The sequence below is a fragment of the Bos taurus genome, chromosome 7, assembly GCF_002263795.3.
Source record: "Bos taurus isolate L1 Dominette 01449 registration number 42190680 breed Hereford chromosome 7, ARS-UCD2.0, whole genome shotgun sequence".
Classification (NCBI taxonomy): Eukaryota; Metazoa; Chordata; class Mammalia; order Artiodactyla; family Bovidae; genus Bos; species Bos taurus.
In genome coordinates this window covers 17,666,543-17,688,426 of record NC_037334.1, presented here as the reverse complement: position 1 = coordinate 17,688,426, position 21,884 = coordinate 17,666,543, and the positions used below count along the sequence as shown (strand labels likewise).

The 21,884-nt window shown below is 43.6% G+C and overlaps 1 protein-coding gene across 5 annotated transcripts in view; it reads left to right on the top strand.

Annotated features, from left to right (window-relative positions):
• The window catches only part of VAV1 (vav guanine nucleotide exchange factor 1), a 63,889-nt gene that overhangs the window by 39,971 nt on the left and 2,034 nt on the right, over positions 1-21,884 (top strand). For all 5 annotated transcript variants that reach the window (XM_059888402.1, XM_059888405.1, XM_059888404.1 and 2 more), the window contains 7 exon segments: positions 2,429-2,565; positions 2,900-2,965; positions 5,964-5,995; positions 12,401-12,517; positions 14,936-15,023; positions 19,611-19,725; positions 21,728-21,879. In XM_059888402.1, the coding sequence (XP_059744385.1) occupies positions 2,429-2,565; positions 2,900-2,965; positions 5,964-5,995; positions 12,401-12,517; positions 14,936-15,023; positions 19,611-19,725; positions 21,728-21,879 (707 nt within the window).

Below are 21,884 nucleotides of genomic sequence, written 5' to 3'. Positions count from 1 at the left end.
CTTCTTCACAGTCCAACTCTCACATCCATACATGACCACTGGAAAAACCATAGCCTTGACTAGACAGACCTTTGTTGGCAAAGTAATGCCAACAAATATTCTGCTTTTGAATATGCTATCTAGGTTGGTCATAACTTTCCTTCCAAGGAGTAAGCATAGTCCACCTGAAAGGTAGGGAGCAGGAGATGCAGTTTGACCAAGCCAGAATTCTTTTTAGCCTGGGCAGGGGGTGGTGGTAGAAAGGCTGGATTCCTGTATATGTTAACAGTGTCTATGGGATCACAGTCATGATGAGTAATTTTTATTCAATATCTATTGTATATATCCTCTGAAGTAAATTGATGACTAAAACAGGATATTTCCTGTCCTCCCAAAGCTCCTAGGTGGGTAGCAGGAGACAGGGTTTGGCTAAGTTATTCTAGTTGAGGTGGTAGGAGTAGAGGGTTTTCCGGAGCATCACAGTGGGAGACCTGATGAGTCTGAGCCATCAGGGAAGGCTGCTCAGAGGAGGAGGCATTAAAGTGGACACTTGAAAGTTGAGGTGGAGTTAGATGGATGAGGAGGCAGGAGTGGTCCAGGCAGAGGGAACAGCATGTGCAAAGCCTAAGAAGCAGGAGGTGAGTAGGGCAAGACTTTATTCAAGAACTAGGGGGGACCTCCCAGGTGGCCCAGTGGTTAAGAATTTGCCTTGCAATGAAGGAGGTGCGGATTTGATTCCCGGCCGGGGAGCAAAGATCCTGCATGCTGCACAGTGTGGCCACAGAGTAAAAAAAAAGAACTTGGTGTGGCCAAGAAAAATAAACTCTTTGCTCAGAATCAATGTAAAGATTCAGTTTCATATCTGTCATTCTATATCTATCTTGATATATATCTATAGATAGCTATAGTTCTAAATCTATAGCTATAGGTACTTCAGCTTTATTTGTAACAATTAAAAATTAGAAACAACTCAAATATGGTCAACAGTGGGAATACATATATGATATATACTATATATGTATATAATGTAATAATTGCTAAGTCACTTCAGTCGTGTCCGACTCTGTGCGACCCCATAGACAGCAGCCCACCAGGCTCCCCTGTCCCTGGGATTCTCCAGGCAAGAACACTGGAGTGGGTTGCCATTTCCTTCTCCAATGCATGAAAGTGAAAAGTGAAAGTGAAGTCGCTCAGTCGTGTCCGATTCTTAGTGACCCCATGGACTGCAGCCTACCAGGCTCTTCCGTCCATGGGATTTTCCAGGCAAGAGTACTGGAGTGGGATGCCATTGCCTTCCCCGAATGTAATAATATATATGTATAAAATCAGCTGTATAAAAAAATGTATATATTAGCTTTACTGGTCAAAAACCAGAAACAACCCAGATGTCCTCAGTAGGAGATAATATATATGAATGTGTGTATGTGTGTATATATCCATCATACAGATACTTAAACATATGTATATGTTCACATATATGTTTGCATATATATATATATACATACTCTTGCTCATATCCATTTTATGTGGATATACATAATTATCATTTTCTATTGAGACAGAAATATGTAATTTTCTATAATTTCCTATTGAAATATATATAATATATATGTAGTGTTCTATGAGACGGAAATATTTCTATTGAGATAGAAAATACATACCATAAGGTGTGTACAATGAATAAATTTTAAGAGTATGGCTCACTGAATCTCTACCCATGTAACCACCACTCAGATCAATGTATAGGACACTTTCATCATCATGGAAAGTTTTATTGGCTGGTGCTGGTCATACTCACTGCTAGTCTGCCCTGTCTCCCAGAAGGAACCACTTTCTGACCTCTATCAGCACAGATTAGTTTTGCCTGCCCTTTAACTTCACACAAATGAAGTTGTATAGCATGGACTCTCACAGCGTATTAGCGTATCTGCTTGAAGCAGTCACTTGTTCTTTTTCATTGCTGTATCGTATTCCATGATATGGTTATTTCATGCTGTGTTTATCCATCTTCTTAAAGACATGGGGTATGTTGCACATTTTTTAGCTCTTGTGAATAGAGCTGCTGTGAACATTCTTCGTCTATGAATCTCTGGGGACCTGTGTTTCGTTTCTCTGGGTGATGTATTCATGAGTGGAATTAGCTTCAGTGAACACTGCCCAGCAGTTTTCCAAAGTGGGTTCCTACTAGTCATGCAGGAATGAGCTGTGGAGTCATGGCCACCCTTCCCGTTTATGCAAAAAAAGTTATTTTACATGTTTTCATGTTAAAAACTTCTTCAAATTAAAAAAAAAGAGAGAATCCAGGAATCCAGGTGACTTCCAGTTGCTCCACATCCTTGCTGCCACTTGGTATCGTCTGTCTTTTTACCTTCTGCCATCCTGCTGGGTGGCGAGACTTGGATGTGAAAGCCCTGGGCTTCTCTGTATCATCCCCTCCCCTCCCCTCCAGGCCTGCCCAAGATGGAGGTGTGCCAGGAATACTACGGGCTGCCCCCACCCCCTGGAGCCATTGGACCTTTTTTGCGCCTCAACCCGGGAGACATTGTGGAGCTCACTAAGGCTGAAGCCGAACAGAACTGGTGGGAGGTACAGGCTGGGGCCATGGGAATGACGGGGAAGGACCTGAACATGGGGTTAGGGTGTAGGTGGCCTCGGGAGTGGGATCATGCTCCCACTGAACTCTGGCAATGGAAATTTGCTCCAGGCAGGGTGATGTCTATGGGGATTTGTGGGGCTGACCTGGCCCTTCTGGGCTGGTGGTATTCCCAGAAGTTGATACTGGTTGGTCCCTCTCTGGGTCATTCCAGGTCATGGAGAGGTAGATGGCCAAGCAGAGTGGCTGTTGGGTGAAAGATGAATACACACAAGCATTGTGGCTGCCTGTAACCTCTCTGTCCATCTCTCCCTTCCATCTTTTTAGGGAAGGAATATATCTACCAATGAAGTCGGCTGGTTTCCCTGCAATAGGGTCAAGCCCTACGTGCATGTGAGTGCCTCAGTCTGGTTGGAGTGAGGGCACGGGGGTGCAGAGGGCGTCCTGTGAGGATGGGCAGCATTGAGGGGAATGCTCCTGAGATCAGGAGGGGCTGCCCATCATGGCGTGTCACTCCCTACCTTGTTGACTGAGCCCAGAGAGGGGTTCACCCTGGGAAGGATGACCAGTCCTTTTCTCCTTGGTTCTTTTTATTTTCAATGTTTCAGTTTTTATTACATACACATGAACATATGACTTTTTAAAATTAACCTTTAATTTTGTTTTGGAGTATAGCCAGTGACAATGTTGTGATAGTTTCAGGTGGACAGAAAAGGGACTCGGTCATACATACATGTATCCATTCTCCCCCAAACCCTGTTCCCGTCCAGGCTGCCACATGACATTGAGCAGAGTTCCCTGTGCTGTACAGCAGATCCTTGTTGGTTATCTATTTTAAATATAGCAGGGTATACACGTCCATACCAAACTCCCAACCCTCCCTTTCTCCCATCCTTTCCTCAGCAACCATAAGTTTATTCTCTAAGTTCTTGTGAGTCTGTTTCTGTTTTCTAAATAAGTTCATTTGTATCATGTCTTTTTAGATTTAGCATAAAAATGGATGTCATACGATGTCTCTGTTTCTCTGTCTGACTTATTTCACTCAGTATGACGATCTCTGTGCTTAGTTTCTCAGTCCTGTCTGACTCTTTGGGACCCCATGGGCTGTAGCCCGCAGGCTCCTCTGTCCATGGGGATTCTCCAGGTGAGAATACTGAAGTGGGTTGCCATGCCTTCTTCCAGGGGATCTTCCCAACCCAGGGATCGAACCTAGGTCTCCCACATTACAGGTGGATTTTTTACCATCTGAGCCACCAGAGATGTGCAAATGGCATTATTTTGTTCTTTTTAATGGCTGGGTAATATTTCATTTTATATATGTACTACATCTTCTTTGTCCATTCCCCTGACAATGGACATTTAGGCTGCTTCCATGTCTTGGCTATTGTAAACAGCACAGCAATGAATATTGGGGTACATGTATCCTTTTGGACCATGTTTTTCCCTGTATATGTGCCTAGGAGTGGGATTTCAGAGTCGTATGGTAGCTCTGTTTTTAGTTTTTTAAAGAACCTTCATCCTTGAATCTTCTCCATCACTTGGGGAAGGAACAGGGGTTCAGAAGGCTGGCCAACCCCTGCATTCCTTCAGAGGCACCAAACAGAGTCATCTACGGGGTCGCGTCCCCTGGGCCTCCTCATGCAGGGACCAGGCCTGCCCACCGCTCTGCCTGGTGCTTGTCTTTCTTCACCTGTTTCCCATTCTCTTGATTTCCTCGTCTTGATAATGACTTCAAATCTTCCCCATTCTCCCCAAACCTCATTCTTCCTAACTACCCACTGACCACTTTGTAGCCCTCATAGGAGCCTGCAGACAGAAAGTCTCTCCCATTTTTTTTTTGCTTTCATTTTACGTAATTTCAGACTTCCAGAAAAGTCATGAGAATAATGCAAAGAACGCTCATACATCTGTTAGTCAGATCACCAATTGTTAACATTTTGTCTCATTGTCTCTGTCATCTTTCTCTGAACATTTCATTTATATGGAAAATGTCTATTATTTGTTTTTTCTTGAGACTCTTCAAAGTAAGTTTACAGACACATTTCCTCTTTAATTTGAATACCTGCCGAGAACAGGAACTTTCTCTTGTATATACATAGTGTGATTTTTGAAAACATGAAATTCAGCATGGACATTCTACTATTATAAATTATCACATATTAGAAATTATAATATATAAATTATATATTACATAATTCAGAGTGTATATTTACACTTTACCAATTTTCCAAAAAATATCTTTTGCCTTTTTTTTTTTTTTTTGGCTTGGGGTCCTTTCTCCATTGTGGAGTTGCATTATGTATTTCTAACTCCATCATTCCTCCTAAGTTATTAGCTGATATTCTATTGTAAAGAACTGTCTCTTCTATGTATCTGTGTATTATGTATGTATCTATCAATCAATCAATCATCTTTGTATCTATGAATCTGTCAGTTACCTGACAGATTCATGCATATCTATGTATCTGTGTGTCTATCCATGTATCCATTTGCATCTATGTATCAATTATCTATGGATCTATCTAATAATCATCTATGTATTTATCTGTGTATCTATGTATATACCAATCAACCATCTGTGTATCTATGTACTTGTGTATTCATCCATTATCTATGTATCTATCTATATAGCCATCTCTGTGTCAATCATCTATGTGTCTATCTGTGTATCTGTTTGGTATCTATCTCAGGAAATGTTCCTGGATTTTTATTTTCATATTGTCCTGGCCTGGACCAGTGGGCTTAGGGCTTCCCTGGTGGCTCAGACAGTAAAGCATCTGCCTGTAATGTGGGAGACCTGGGTTCGATCCCTGGGTGTGGAAGATCCCCTGGAGAAGGAAATGGCAACCCACTCCAGTACGCTTGCCTGGAAAATTCCATGGATGGAGGAGCCTGGGAGGCTATAGTCCATGGGGTCGCAAAGAGCTGGACATGATTGGGCAACTTCACTGGTTCACTGGACCAGTGGGAGCCCCTTCAGGCTGGCTCCTCTGTCCTTTTGACATAACCTCATTGTTCTCTGAGCCCTTCTTTACTTTTTAGCACAAGAGCACACTGCTCTTGTACTCCTTCTGCCCCAATCTTGGAATCAACCATTTTCCCAAGGAGCCAGGATCCTTTCGGTGGGACTTGGCATTCACACATCAAGATCTGGACGTCTTTCCAATTTCTGCCTACACACGTAACTGCCTCTTTAAAGCTGATTCATTTGGGAGGGGGGGACTGGTCTCTCCCACTGGATTCTGGAGCTGTATTTCCAGAGAAGAGCACAGTGCCCGGCACGTAATAGACACCCAGTACGTGATAGTGGAATGAATGAATGCAGTGTCCTGAAGTCTGTTGCCATGCTGAACCCTTTTCCCTAAGTCTCCGCCTCTGTCTGTGTCCCCAGGGTCCCCCTCAGGACCTGTCCGTTCATCTCTGGTGAGTAGAACCATCTTATTTTTCACTTGGGGTGCTTTGGGGTGGATGTTTGGGCTGAACATTGGGGTGCCACAAGGGGCTGCAAACAAGTCAGTTATTCATTCTTCAAACTTTGGGCCTTAACTACTGGGTCCAGCCCTACACCAGGGGCTGCTGAGGAGAGAGCACAGACCAAAGAGGGTCCTTGACTTTGGGATATTCGGTTCTAATGTAAAGAAAACGATGGTGACAATATAATGGGAGCTTCTTCTCCCTCTCCACCTGCCTTTTTTTGAGAACCTACTGCTTAGAGTACAATGAGGGATGGAGGTTTATACTGTCGCTTTGGAGCCCGCTGACTTCGGTTCCAATCCTGACTCTAATATTATCCAGCTGTGTGACCTTTAGCCAGTAACTCAGCTTCTCTGCGCTTCAGCTTTCCTCCCTGGAAAACAGATTGGTAACAATATCTGATTCATAGGGCTGTTAAGAAGTTTCCATGAGCCTGTAAAGTGCTTAGCTCTATTCCTGACATGCAAAAAGCACTTTATTATCTATTCTTATTAGCATTAGCTGTTATGACCACATTTCATCCATTGTAAAATGCATATTTTTTGCTCTCACTATTTAACGCCTCTGGCATTGGAATAGTTCTTACAATTAGTGGTGTCTCAGTTCTTCTGCCTAATTTTATGGGTGCGTGTGTGTGCTAAGTCGCTCAGCCATGTCAGACTCTGTGACCTCATGGACTGTAATCTGCCAGGCTCCTCTGTCCAGGCAAGAATACTGGAGTGGGTAGCCATTCCCTTCTCTGGGCAGATTCTTTACCATCTGAGCCACTAGGGAAACCAGTAATTTTTATTTCATAATTGCCCGTGAAAGCATGGTGTATTTTACAATGATTGGTATCCTAGACTGTGGTATTGTTTTTATGACCACTGTGTCAGCATTTTAAGGGCAATTCTTGTAATAATGCTTTGAGTGCATACTCCTCTTAATCTCTTTCTGCAATGGAGGAAACCACGACTCAGAGAGCAGCAAGTAACTTGGTCAGTGTCACAAAGCAAGGAAGTGAAAGAGGTGGGATTCGAACCCAAGTCTGCCGGGCTTCAAAGCCCAACCTTATTACACAAAGGGCCTAATAACACTCCCGTGTGGTAAACACACACCACGTATGAGGCGCTTCAACTGCGTCTTTGCCTTTTGTCAAAAATGTTCCTCTGTGATGGGCAGTTTTATCTCCTCTTTTCAGAGAAGGAAATTAGGGCTGGGAGGAGCACACTCAGGTCCCGAGGTCACAGAGCAACTGGGTGGCGGATCCAGGGTTTAAACTGTGTTCACCTGAGGCAGGGCGCTCACTCTATCCCTGCCTGGCCAGATGCGGTAAAATGAGGCCACTGCGGCTGGAACTGGGGAGAGGAGAGAGCGAGACCCTGACTTTGGGTGCAGCAAGGATTTAAGGGGGTGCCAAAACCTCAGACTTTGAGAGCCACACTGTTTTTTGTGTGTGTGTGTGTGTGTGTGTGAGCCATACTCTTTTAATGTGATGTTTTAAAAAAACAAAAGCAATGGGGAAAAAAAAACAGCTATGATGGGCAAACTATCAACACTGTAAATCAAGTCAGGATATGACAGGGCTGGGAGTAGGGAAAGGTGAATTTCGGTCAGCCAGGCACGTGCAGAGTCAGGTCTTGTCCTTATTTGAAGTTTTGACATTTTATTCATCACAGATTTTTTTTCAATTTAGTTTTAAAATTGAGGTAAAATTCACATGACATAAAACTAACCATTTAAAGAGGCGTTTATGTTATTATTTACACTTATATTACATATTCACATTTATCAATATAACTATATATTGCATAATGTAGTTCAGTTCAGTTCAGTTCCGTCGCTCAGTCGTGTCCAGCTCTTTGCAACCCCATGAATCACAGCACACCAGGCCTCCCTGCCCATCACCAACTCCCGGAGTTCACTCAGACTCACGTCCATCAAATTGGTGATGCCATCCAGCCATCTCATCCTCTCCTCCTGCCCCCAATCCCTCCCAGCATCAGAGTCTTTTCCAAAGAGTCAACTCTTTGCATGAGGTGGCCAAAGTACTGGCGTTTCAGCTTTAGCATCGTTCCTTCCAAAGAAATCCCAGGGCTGATCTCCTTCAGAATGGACTGGTTGGATCTCCTTGCAGTCCAAGGGACTCTCAAGAGTCTTCTCCAACACCACAGTTCAAAAGCATCAATTCTTTTTCTTCACAGTCCAACTCTCACATCCATACATGACTACTGGAAAAACCATAGCCTTGACTAGACGGACCTTTGTTGGCAAAGTAATGTCTCTGCTTTTTAATATGCTATCTAGGTTGGTCATAACTTTTCTTCCAAGGAGTAAGCGTCTTCTAATTTCATGGCTGCAATCACCATCTGCAGTGATTTTGGAGCCCCCCGAAAACAAAGTCTGACATTGTTTCCACTGTTTCCCCATCTATTTGCCATGAAGTGATGGGACCAGATGCCATGATCTTCGTTTTCTGAATGTTGAGTTTTAAGCCAACTTTTTCACTCTCCTCTTTCACCTTCATCAAGAGGCTTTTTAGTTCCTCTTCACTTTCTGCCATAAGGGTGGTGTCATCTGTATATCTGAGCTTATTGATATTTCTCCCGGCAATCTTGATTCCAGCTTGTGCTTCTTCCAGCCCAGCGTTTCTCATGCTGTACTCTGCATATGAGTTAAATAAGCAGGGTGACAATATACAGCCTTATAATGTAGTTAGTTATATATTAAATATACAGCCAATAATGTAGTTAGTTATATATTAAAATATATGATGTAATTATATATATATATATATAATTAATACATATTAGGTTATATGTTTATATTATGGGAAGCCCTGATGGCTCTGCAATAAAGAATCTACCTGCCAATATTTGACAATGCAAGAGATGCAGGTTTGATCCCTGGGTCGGGAAGGTCCCCTGGATAAGGAAATGACAGCCCACTTCAGTATTCTTGCCTGAGAAATCCCATGGACAAAGAAGCCTGGCCAGCTATAGTGCATGGGATTGCAAAGAGTCAGACACGATTTAGAGACTTAACAACAAAAATGTATGATTAACATATATTATTTATGTTATATTCACACTTAGAGCATATAGGCATATTCACACATATATTATCTGTAATTATATGGTATATAATATAAATTGTTATATATTTACATACACATTCATTTTATATATAATAAATAATTCATATTTATATCATAAATGCATTATATATAGTTAGTATATATTATTTATGTTGCATACTAATTCCATACATACTGTCTATAACTGTATGCTGCTGCTGCTAAGTCGCTTCAGTCACGTCCGACTCTGTGCGACCCCATAGATGGCAGCCCACCAGGCTCCCCTGTCCCTGGGATTCTCCAGGCAAGAACACTTAGAGTGGGTTGCCATTTCCTTCTCCAATGCATGAACGTGAAAAAATAAAGAGAAGTCGCTCAGTCGTGTCCGACTCCTAGCGACCCCATGGACTTCAGCCCACCAGGCCCCTCTGTCCATGGGATTTTCCAGGCAAGAGTACTAGAGTGGGGTGCCATCATCTTCTCCGTAATTGTATAGTATATAATATATATTATGTGTTATATATTAATGTTTATATTTATAGCATAAACACATTGACATCATATTTATATAATTATGACATCATATTTATAGATATAATTTATATAATTATGACTTATAATTATGTGTTATCTGTAGTTAATATATATTTTTATGTTATATACTTAAATTTATGCTATTAATATTTCATATTCTTGCTGATACATCATATATAATTATATATTATATATAATTAATATGTATTATTTCTGTTGTATATTTGCACTTATAGCATAATTATATTCATAGTCACATCTCTATTTACTTTTCACATTTATATTAAATGTACATTTACAATGGTATGCAACCAGCACCTCTCTCTAGCTCCGAAACATTTTCGCTGCCCCCCTGTCAACAGTGACCCCTCCTCTCCCTCCCCAAGCCCTGACAACCATGAACACACTTTCTGTGTCTATGAGTTTGCCAGTTCTGGGTGCTTCATATAAATGGAATTCTACCCTGTGTGCCCTTTGTGACTGGCTTCTCTCACTCAGCACCATGTTTTCAGGGTTCATTCGCCTTGTAGCACTTAATCAGTACTTCATTCCTTTGTATGGTTGCTTTTGTGATTTAGAAAATATTGCATTAAAGTGCTACTTATTTTCTTTGTTGTTATTTATCCTGGTGACTGAGTTTTTTGGCTTGCCCTTTAATTTTTGTACCTGAGGCTGTGTCTCACTCTCCTCATCCTATTTCCATCCTGGTGACCACAAAGATGGGCAGACAGTGGGCACTCAGTAAATACCTTTCCAGAAATGCCAAATTTCAGAGTAAAAGGAAAAAAAAAAAACCCACACCTGTTTTTCTATACTCATACTCTCAATAGTTCTGAAACCAAATGTGTGGGTTTTTTTTTTTTTTTTTATTCTCCGCACCTAACAATTCTCTAATTCTACAGACACCAGCTTGGGTGTGCTGTGATTCAATTTGATTCTGACACGATTTGTCTGGAGTTAGCGACAAGTCCCATAGATTAAGGGCTTGGTTTCTAGCTCGGTTTACCTAGCTCACATGGTAAAAAAAATCCACGTGCAGTGCAGGAGACCTGGGTTCAATCCCTGGGTTGGGAAGATCCCCTGGAGAAGGAAATGACAACCCACTCCAGTATTCTTGCCTGGAGAATCCCATGGACAGAGGAGCCTGGCAGGCTACAGTCCATAGAGTTGCAAAGAGTCGGACACGACTGAGTGACTAACACACTTCAAGAGGTAGCCCTCCACTTTAGATGACAATCACAAGCCTGGGTCACCCAGACTTCTGACCCACCAGCTACAAATGGGAGCTTCCCATAGCCCCGTCCTTGGGTTTGATAATTTGCTAACACAAGCTCCCAGAACTTGTAGAAACAGTTTCCTTACTAGACTGTTTATTATCAAAGGATTCAAATCAGGAACAGTCAGATGGAAGAGTTGCTTGGGGCAAGGTATGGGGAAATGGGACAGGGCTTCCATGCCCTCTCTGGGCTTGCACCCACCCACCCCACCCCTGGTATCTCTCTGTGTTCACCAACCTCGAATCTCTCCAAACACCTTGGTTGGGACTTCCCTGGTAGTTCAGTGGTTAAGACTTTGCACGTCCCATGCAGGGGGCACAGGTTTGATCGCTGGTCAGGGAAGTAGGATCCCACATGACGAGTGGTGGTGGTTAGGAATCTCCAGCCCACCCCCACCCCCGCCCCCTGCAAAAAAAAAAAAAAAATCAAAACTGTTTGGTTGGAGTTCGGTTGAGGCATCTTTATATAGGCAAGATTGATTAAATTATGGGTCGTTAGTGATGGACTCAACCTCCATCTTCGCAGATGTGGAGGTGGGGCAGGGCTGAAAGTTTCAAGCCTCTAATCACATGGCTCTTCTGACTACTAACTGTCATCCTGAGCCTATTAAAGAGCCCCCAGGGGCTTCCCTGGTCTAGTGGCTAAGACTCCAAGCTCCCCATGCAGGGGGCCTGAGTTCAATCCCTGGTCAGGGAACTAGATCCCACATGCAGCTAATAGTTTGCAAGCTGCGACAAAGACTGATGATCCTGCATGCCTCAACTAAGACCCAGGGCAGCCAAGTAAATAAAAGTAAATATTAAAAAAAGAAGAGCCCCAGTCAGCTTATTAGCATACAAAAAGACACTTATTGGGCTTCCCTGGTGGCTCAGAAGTAAAGAATCTGCCTGCCAATGAAGGAGAAACTGGTTCCATCCCTGATCCGGAAAGATCCCACATGCTGTGGAGCAACTAAACCCGTGTGCCACAACTATTGAGCCTGTGCTCTAGAGCCCGGGAGCCACAACTACTGAGCCCGTGTGCCCCAATAGAGAAAAGCCTACGCAGCAACAAAGACCCAACACAGCCAAAAAGAAAAATAAATAAAAATTTTAAAAAGACATATTACTTTGGAGATTCCAAAGGTTTTAGGAGTTATATGGAGAAGGCAATGGCAACCCACTCTAGTATTCTTGCCTGGAGAATCCCAGGGACGGGGGAGTCTGGTGGGCTGCCGTCTATGGGGTCGCACAGAGGCGGACACGACTGAAGCGACTTAGCAGCAGCAGCATGCCAGGAAAGGGTGGAGAGCATAGAGAACAAATATATTTCTTCCTGTATCGCACTGAGACATAGCTACACCCAAAGGATTGTGTTGTTTCCTGCAATCCAGTTGTGAAAGCTTGGGCGTGACTTAAAGGTGTCTAATGAGGCAGTGGGGTGCCACTGCCTCCCCCAGGATTACCTATCAGAGTTACGTGAACCTCTCTTCTTGGTATGTCTTGACAGGTACGCTGGCCCCATGGAGCGAGCCGGGGCGGAAAGCATTCTTACCAACCGCTCGGATGGGACGTTCTTGGTGCGGCAGAGGGTGAAGGATGCCGCGGAATTTGCCATCAGTATTAAGTAATTTCTTCTTTCCTGGTCCGTTTCCCCTTGTGAGCTGAGCACTTCAGGTGCTTGGGAAGGATGAAACCATTTGGGTATTGTTTCTGAGGGCTCTGAAGAGCTCCAGTACCAGTCCTTTATGTCTCAGTGCAGGAAAAGAATTCAGCGAGAGGCAAAGTGATAGATATGAAGTGACTTTTATTAGGATAGGATGCTTGTGAGGTTTACAAAAAGGTGAGCCAGAAATGCTCTGCCCTAAGAACTCACTGGGCTACAATTTCATAAACAAAGGAAAAGTGGGGAGGGGGAAGAGAACTTCTTTGACTTTCTTGAGTAGATAGGTGTCATGCTTCCGGCATCAGCTCCTCCTCCCCCAGGTTGAGTAGGAGACTTTTCTTGTCCCTGTGTGGTCCGCAAATTATTGTTCTTCTTGTGTGCAGAGAGCATGTCCTAGGATTCATTAACTTACTGAGCTCCCTGGACAGGAGGTGGGGCTCATGTCACCATTGTTTTATTGTTTTGGGTCATATCCCGAGACTCTGTGACATGCCTGTGTGGCTAAGCAAGCCTGCTTGGTTTTGTGGTTAAGCAAATCTGCTTTCTTGAGTAATCATTAACTTACAGGGGTCTCCCATGTTTTTCTATTTACCATCCCTTAGTGGGATTGAGTTTTTAATCACCTACTTTGTCCCTTTGCTCTGTCCCTGTCAAGACGATTGACTATCGTACGTTAACAAGTCACTTTTTATTGAGCTCCTGTAGGGTCCTGTGTATTTTTAATTTTTGTTTTTTATTTCTTTTCATTGATTGGTAACCCACAGAAAAAAAAGATATGCTTCTTAAGGCTCTAAGGGGACATTAAGCATACTCTTTGTTGTTGTATGCTGTGTACTGTCCGCCTCTTTGTGACCCCATGAGTTTGCTCACCATCTCCCAGAGTTTGCTCCAACTCATGTCCATTGATGGGTGATGCCATAAGAGGCAGAAATGCAGTCTGGACCCAAGTCTTGCAGGCCCTGGCTGTCCTGCCTTTCTGTTTGTTTTGGGTGCAGCTTCTTTCTTGTGGTGACTCGTTTCCTTGTTGGTTTTTTCATTTTGTCTTGTGATGATAAGTGGGGCTTTCCCCATGGGCATCTTTGCAGCTTGGGTGTCCAGAGATTTTGCATTTGCTTCCGTTGGGAATCACCAACAAGTTTACTTCTTTTTCAGATTAAAATAGTTTTGTTTAATTCTTAGTTTCCCAGTCTATACTGGGATGGTTTAAGTATAAACGCTAAACCCATAAGAAGGTGAGGTTAAGGTGGTGAATTCTTAAGTGTGACTTCTCTATTTTGAGTCTGAGACAAACAAGCTTTCACATGGTCCCTGCTGTGCTGATGGGTGGAGTTTTTCTAGAACACGTTTTCCCCCCTGAGGATGTAGCTTTTTGACTTGACAGTCCAGCCTTTTGGAATGAGGGTGGGTCTCAGTGCCAACTCTCTACCCAACAAGGACACAATAACTCATCTCGTATTTCTGTGTGATCAAGATGCATGCTCTAGGGAATTCCCTGGTGGTCCAGTGGGGGCTGCCTTGCCTGAAATGTGGGAGACCCAGGTTTAATCCCTTGGTCAGAGAGATCCCCTGGAGAAGGAAATGGCAACTCACTCCAGTATTCTTGCCAGGAGAATTCAATGGACAGAGGAGCCTGGTGGGCTACAGTCCATGGGGTCACAAAGAGTTGCACACGATTGAGCAACTAACACTTTTACTTTCCAATGGTTAGGACTACTGAGGGCCTGAGTTTGATCCCTGGTTGGAGACCCTGCAAGCTGCATCGAACAGCCAAAATTGAATTGACACATACTTTTAAGTTTCATCCTCAGTTTGTCCTTTGGGGGATTTCCCTTACTTTTTTTTTTTTTTTTTTTTAAGAGTTCAGCATTCTTCTCTCAGCATTTCTAGGGGTTTTTTGAAGTAGGAGATTTTTTTTTTTTTTGGTTATCTAATTCTTCATGTAAACAGAACCACTCCTGCCAATTCATGTCTCTTCTGGGTCCTTACTAGTCTGTGGTCCGCCATATTGGTGGAAATGAATTCCCTTCTCCTGCATCCTTTAGATTCTATGGTTCTTTGTATTTGTGGAAGTGGAGATTTCATTCAATCTATTCTAGAAGGATGCCTTGCTTACATAGTCTATTTGACTTCTCGGCAACCCTGAGTTAAGGAAGATGATTCCTATTACACGGGGAAGAAATGAAGGCTTAGAACAGCAAAGTCTCCAGGGAAGGGATTCTGTTGGGTTCCAGTGGTTGCCCGTTCCCTCCAGTAGCCAAGTACCCTTCTTCCATGGTTGGGGTGCGGGGTTATAGCCTGGGACTGAGACGCAACAGGAAATGGGCCTGAATTCCCCGACTCAGGTCTCAGTGACATCTTGTTCTCTTTCCCTGCATGCAGGTATAATGTTGAAGTCAAGCATATTAAAATCATGACAGCAGAAGGACTGTACCGGATTACAGAAAAGAAAGCTTTCAGGGGACTTACGGTAAGGGTCAATCTACCCCTAACCCCAGTCTTTCAGAGTCTAAGTTGGACCCTCTCTGAGGTTCCACCTTAGGACCCCTTTTCCTCCATCCAGAATAACCACTCCAAGAGGCACTATGGAGCAACTGGCTTTAAACTTGTTTTTCTAATCACCAACAATGAGAATAATAATAATAACAACAGTAGCTGCAGTGATCATTTGCAAAGCACTTGTTGAGTGCCAGACATATTATCATTAGGACTGCAGGTCATTTGCTCAGCTCTGAGTTCCCATTTCACAGATGGGGAAAACTGAGGTTTAGTTCTCATCTGGTGTCATAGAATGGCAGAGTCTCTATTTTTGTCAGACATCAAGAGTTAGTTCTTGCAAGGCAGACATAGAGATACAGACATAGAGAACCAGTGTATGGACACCAAGGTGGGAAAGGGGGAGTAGGATGGATTGGGAGATTGGGACTGGCATATACACACTAGTATGTGTGAAACGGAAAACTGAGAGCCTGCTGTATAGCACAGGGAACTCTACTTAATGCTCTGCTGCTGCTGCTGCTGCTGCTGCGTCGCTTCAGTCGTGTCCGACTCTGTGTGACCCCATAGACGGCAGCCCACCAGGCTCCCCCGTCCCTGGGACTCTCCAGGCAAGAACACTGGAGTGGGTTGCCATTTCCTTCTCCAATGCAGGAAAGTGAAAAGTGAAAGTGAAGTCGCTCAGTCGTGTCCGACTCTGTGCGACCCCATAGACTGCCGCCTACCAGGCTCCTCCGTCCATGGGATTTTCCAGGCAAGAGTACTGGAGTGGGGTGCCATTGCCTTCTCTGACTTAATGCTCTGTGGGGACCTAAATGGGAAGGAAATCCAAGAAAGAGGGGATATATATACATGTACATAGAGCTGATTCACATTGCTGTATAGCAGAAATGAACACAACATTGTAAAGCAACTATACCCCAATTTAAAAAGATTTAGCTCTCCTTACCTGTTTAATGACCATTTCATGGAGAATCCAGAGGCCTTTCAAGTGTTTTTGCTTCTATTTGTTGCCATGCAATTTGGGGCTATCTTTTAGACCTCTTAAGCCCATTGATAAGGCTCATGGATCCTGCCCATGGTCTGTGGATCCTTGAGGAGCTTTGAATTCTCTGGAAAAAAAATCTAGAATTTTGCATATATCTGCATTTTTTTTTTTTTTTTTTGAGGCAGGTGTCTCAAATTTCATTTGAGCTTCAAACATATCCTTTACTCCCCCAAAGGTTAGGGACTGTTCATTCATTCCAAATATCTTTTTCTCCCCCAAACTTTTTATTCTGAAAATTTTTCCTCCCCCCCCATTTTTTTTATTTCTGAAAAATTACTGAGATGTTACTGGAATAGTGTCATGAATATTTGTGGGCCTTTCACCTGGTTTTACTGATTGGTTGTTAATATTCTTCCTCTTTTGCTTTCTTTCTCTCCCTCTCTGCCTCTACACACACACACACACATTTGTTTTGCACTATTTAGGAGTAATTCGCAGATATCAAGATCTTTCCTATAATTTAGAAAAATGGTACCAATGAACCTATTGCAGGGCGGAGATGTAGAGAACAGACTTGTGGGCACAGTGTGGGGAGGAGAGGGCGGGACAAACCTAGAGAGCAGCGTGGAAATATACACGCTGCCATGTGTAACGCTATGCTAAGTTGCTTCAGTCGTGTCCAACTCTTTACGGCCCCATGGACTGTAGCCCGCCAGGCTCCTCTGTCCATGGGATTCCCCAGGCAAGAATACTGGAGTGGGTTGCCATGCCCTCTTCCAGAACCACGTGCAAAATAGATAACTCATAGGAAGTTGCTGTATAACGCAGAGAGATCACCCTGGTTCTCTGTGATGGCCTAGAGAGGTGGGAAGGGGTAGAAGATGGCAGGGAGATTCAAGTGGGAGGGGACATATGTACACTTAGAGCAGATTCACATTGTTGTATGGCAGAAACTAGCACAACATTGTAAGCAATTATCCTCCAATTAAAAATAAATTAAAAAAATTCTTCCTATAAGTACTTTAGCATGCATATCTGAAGAGCCAAGACAATTTTTTTTTCCCCTCACCAGCGTATGATTATCACAGTCAGGGAGTTGAACGTTGATACAAAATTATTACCTAATACAGTGGGTTTTCCAAGCTCCCTGATGGCCCCAATTACGTTTATTACAGCCTTTTCATCCCCAGGATGTAATCAGGGGAATCACACGTTGCATTCATGTCCTTAGTGTCTCTCTTAATTTGCGAGAGCTCCCCAGTCTTTTATTTATTTCTTTGGTCTTTCATGACATTGGCGTTTTTTTTGTCTGTTTGTTTTCCCAAGTGAGAGAATGTGTTAATCCAACAAAGATGAAATAAACAACCAGAGTTTTGAGTGTTTCTTCACACTTGTAATGAACTGGAAAAATATTTCAATTACATATAACAACCATACTCTGTTAAAAAAAAAAGGCACTCCCATCACCTATGACGGTGTCACTTTTAAAAAGAATTAAATGTGTTTATTTTTAATTGAAGGATAATTGTTTTATAGTATTGTATTGGTTTCTGCCAAACATCGGGCTTCCCTGATAGCTCAGTTGATAAAGAATCTGCCTGCAATGCAGAAGGCCCTGGTTCAATCACTGGCTTGGGAAGATCTGTTGGAGAAGGGATAGGCTACCCACTCCAGAATGCTTGGGCTTCCCTGGTGCCTCAGCTGGTAAAGAATCCGCCTGCACTGTGGGGGACCTGGGTTCCATCCCTGGGTTGGGAAGATCCCCTGGAGAAGGGAAAGGCCACTCACTCCAGTATTCTGGTCTAGAGAATTCCACGGACTCTATAGTCCATGGGGTTGCAAAGAGTCGGACATGACTGAGCACCTTTCACTTTCACTGCCAAACATCAACATGAATTAGGACACTGGCATTTTTGAAGTCTAGAACTCTTAAACATATAAAATATTTTGTTTTGCAAAGTGTCCCTTAATTTTTACTTGCCTTTTCCCCCACTCTTAGGATGAGCTTGAACATTTGTGGGAGAAATAGTCATAAATGACACACATCTGACTCTTGAATTCAGATGAGTCTTATTATAGAGACTGGCCTTCCCTTGTGGCTCAACTGGTAAAGAATCCAGCTGCAATTTGGGAGACCTGGGTTTAATCGCTGGGTTGGGAAGATCCCTGGGAGAAGGGAAGGGCTACCTACTCCAGTATTCTGGCCTGGAGAATTCCATGAACTGTACAGTCCATCGGGTTGCAAAAAGTCAGACACGACTGAGTGACTGTCACACGTTCACATAGAGACCACCTTTTGGCTACTACATTTTATCTCTTGTCCTAGGACTGAATGCTGGATCTGTCCTTTTCTAGCCGTGTGACCCTGGATGAGCCTTCTCTGTGACTCAGTTTCTCCATTTATAAAATAGGGGACTCACCAATGTATTTACCTCCCATGATTATTAAGAAATTTTAAAAAATATTTATTTTTTAAAACCAAAAAAAAAAAAATGGGGGCTGGGTCTTCATTTCTGTGCCCACTTTTCTCTACTTGCAGCAGGCGGGGGCTAGACTCTAGCTGAGGTGCGCAAGCTTTTCACTGTGGTGGCTTCTCTTGCTGCAGAGCCTTAGAAGGCTTGTGGGCTTCAGTAGTGGTGGCGCATGGGCCCAGCACTTGCAGCTCCTGGACTCTAGAGCACAGGCTCAGGAGTTGTGGCGAAGGGCTTTAGTTGCTCCGTGGCCTATGGGATCCTCCTGGATCAGGGATTGAACCCATGTCTCCTGCACTGGCAGGCAGACTATTTACCACTGAGCCACCAGATCAGACCAGATCAGTCGCTCAGTCGTGTCCGACTCTTTGCGACCCCATGAATCGCAGCACGCCAGGCCTCCCTGTCCATCACCAACTCCCGGAGTTCACTCAGACTCACGTCCATGGAGTCAGTGATGCCATCCAGCCATCTCATCCTCTGTCGTCCCCTTCTCCTCCTGCCCCCAATCCCTCCCAGCATCAGAGCCACCAGAGAAGTCCCTAAATATTTATTTTTAATCAGCGGATAATTTCTTTACAATGTTGTGTTGTTTCTGCCATACAATAATGTGAATCAGCCATAAATATACATATATCTCCTCCCCCTTGAGCCTCCCTTCCACCCCTCTAGGTTATTAAGAGATTTTGATGATGTGTGGTTGCACACTGACCCGCACACAGTAGTTGCTTCATAAACAACATTTATTATTATTACAATTATCTGTAAAAATAGAGCTCTTGACACCCAGAGGGTGGAGGGGGGGGTTTGGTTTTGGTGAACTGGTCGTCAAGCAAGTTGATTATTTGGTAAGTTGATCATGAAACAAACGATATTAGGAGAACTGTCTTGAGACAATGTGATTTCTTCCCCATAAAATGGTCCTGGCCTCTGGGAAGGGAGTTAGCTCCCTGTCAAGGGGAGCTTTCAAGGAGTCTGTTGCCAGGGAGCGCAGAAGAGGGGTCTGTTTCACACAAGGAGTTGGATGCGGTTCCTTCCAGTTCTGGCTCCCTCCCTTGTGGGCTGGCCTTCTGGAAGAGCATCTGTCCTGTTCTCTTTCTAGGAGCTGGTGGAATTCTACCAACAGAACTCTCTGAAGGATTGCTTCAAGTCGCTGGACACCACCCTGCAGTTCCCCTTCAAGGAGCCTGAGAGGAGAGCCATCAACAAACCATCAGGTAGGAGGCCTCCAGATGGGGGCCTGTAGTGCCAGCTCCTTTCTGTAGTGCAGGGAACGCTGGGGGATGCTGAAGACATTGCTTCCAGTGGGCATGGAGAAGTCCTATCTGTGAAAGAGCCTGAACTTCCCACTTCCAGTTTGTCCCTTTGCTCCTGAGAGATCTGCATATCCATTTGCTTGGATGAAAGGGGTTACTTTCATATTTGGGAAAATGAGGATACAAGAAACCAGAAGGGTGCTCATCTATATATTTTAAGCCTTTAATTTTGTATTAAATCAGGCATTAATCAGTATCGATAACCTTCTCCTGGGCTTCCCTGGTGGCTCAGATTGTAAAGAATCTGCCTGCAATTCAGGAGACCCAGGTTCCAACCCTGGGTCGGGAAGAGCCTCTGGAGAAGGGAATGGCTACCCACTCTAGTGTTCTTTTTGGGATAATCCCATGGATAGAGGAACCTGGCGGGCTACAGTCCATGGGGTCATAGAGAGTTAGACACGACTGAGTGACTAAAACAGCAATAAACTTTCTCCCACAGAAAGGCAAGATCTTTAGCATTCTCTTCTGTTTTCCTTTGTATAGCTTACTAACCTGGTTTGTTGAAATTTTCTGGAGTGTTGGCTGTGATTTTCTGTGAGTGAAAACAATCATGCCTTACATTTTAGGAATTCTTTCTTCACCATTGCATTTCAATTTGCAAAGTTGTTATCAAGCATTGTTTAAACTGTCTACATTTCTTATTTTCCATGTTTTCCTTTATTTTTAAAATTCCTTATTCTAATTCAAATTTTATTTTGCTGGAGTGCATTCTGGAGTATGTTTAGTGGAAAAGTCACATGGGTGGTGGAGTTTCTGAACTCTTACCTATCCAAAAAAATTTTAAGATGGATTTAAAAATTAATTATTGTTCAAATGTTTGCCTATAAAATAACAGTTCCCCACTGGAAAAAGCTGTATTTTTGAGAAAGCAACACCAGCACAACATCGGGACTCTAAGATGAAAATTGTCCTTATTCTCATCACCGAATCAGATGTTTCTGTCTGCACATTTCTTCCTGGAAAATATATTCAGTCAGCCTATCTGCAGAAATACTACAAACTAATTTTCTACAATATCACTTAATATTGTACTTTGAGAAGTTTTCCTGTGTCCCTTTCCCCCTTGCTTATCTTTCTCTCTCTTTTTCTTTTCTTGTTTCTAAAAAAAAAAAAATTCTGTTTGTTTATTTATTTGGCTGTGCTGGGTCTTAGTTCGGCACCCGGGATCTTCCTTCTTCATTGTGACATCCAGGATCTTTTTAGTTGTGACATGGGGGACCTTGAGGTGTGGTGTGTGGACACTTAATTGTGACATGTGGGACCCAGTTCCCTGCCCAAGGATTGAACCTGGGCCCCCTGCATTGGGAGCACAGAATCTTAGCCACTGGGTCACCAAAGGAAGCCCCTCTCCTTCTCTTTTTTAACTCTTAGACCTCCTTCATATAATTAATATTATCTGGAATGAAAATTTCCACATCTTTCTTCTGTTTCTCTTACTATGAATATATGTGTGTGTTTGTTAGTTGCTCAGTCACGTCCAACTCTTTGTGACCCCATGGACTCTAGCTCACCAGGCTCCTCTGTCCGTGGAATTTTCCAGGCAAGAATACTGGAGTGCCTCGCCATTTCCTCCTCCAGGGGATCTTCCCGACCAAGGGTCTCCTGCATCGCAAACAGTTCTTTACCATCTGAGCCACCAGGAAAGCATGAATAGATACAAAACATTTTAAAGATCATATATGGTATTATCCTCTAAATTTGTACCCTGGTTGGGCTGGAAGAATGATCTGGGAAGACAGCTGTCTTCCCTCAGAACACAGGGCGCCTAACACTCAGTGGAAAGAAGCATTGAGGGGTCCTTTATCCCAGCGCATTCTCCTGAGAGCATTGTCCTCTGCAGGTGGTGGGTGGGTGGGAGGGCTCTGCTCCGGGCTGTTTCCCATGTCTGCTCTCTGCCGTACAGCCGGGAGCATCAAGATCTTTGGCACTGCTAAAGCCCGCTATGACTTCTGCGCCCGGGACCGGTCAGAGCTGTCCCTCAAAGAGGGCGACATCGTCAAGATCCTTAACAAGAAGGGGCAGCAGGGCTGGTGGCGAGGGGAGATCTATGGCCGGGTGAG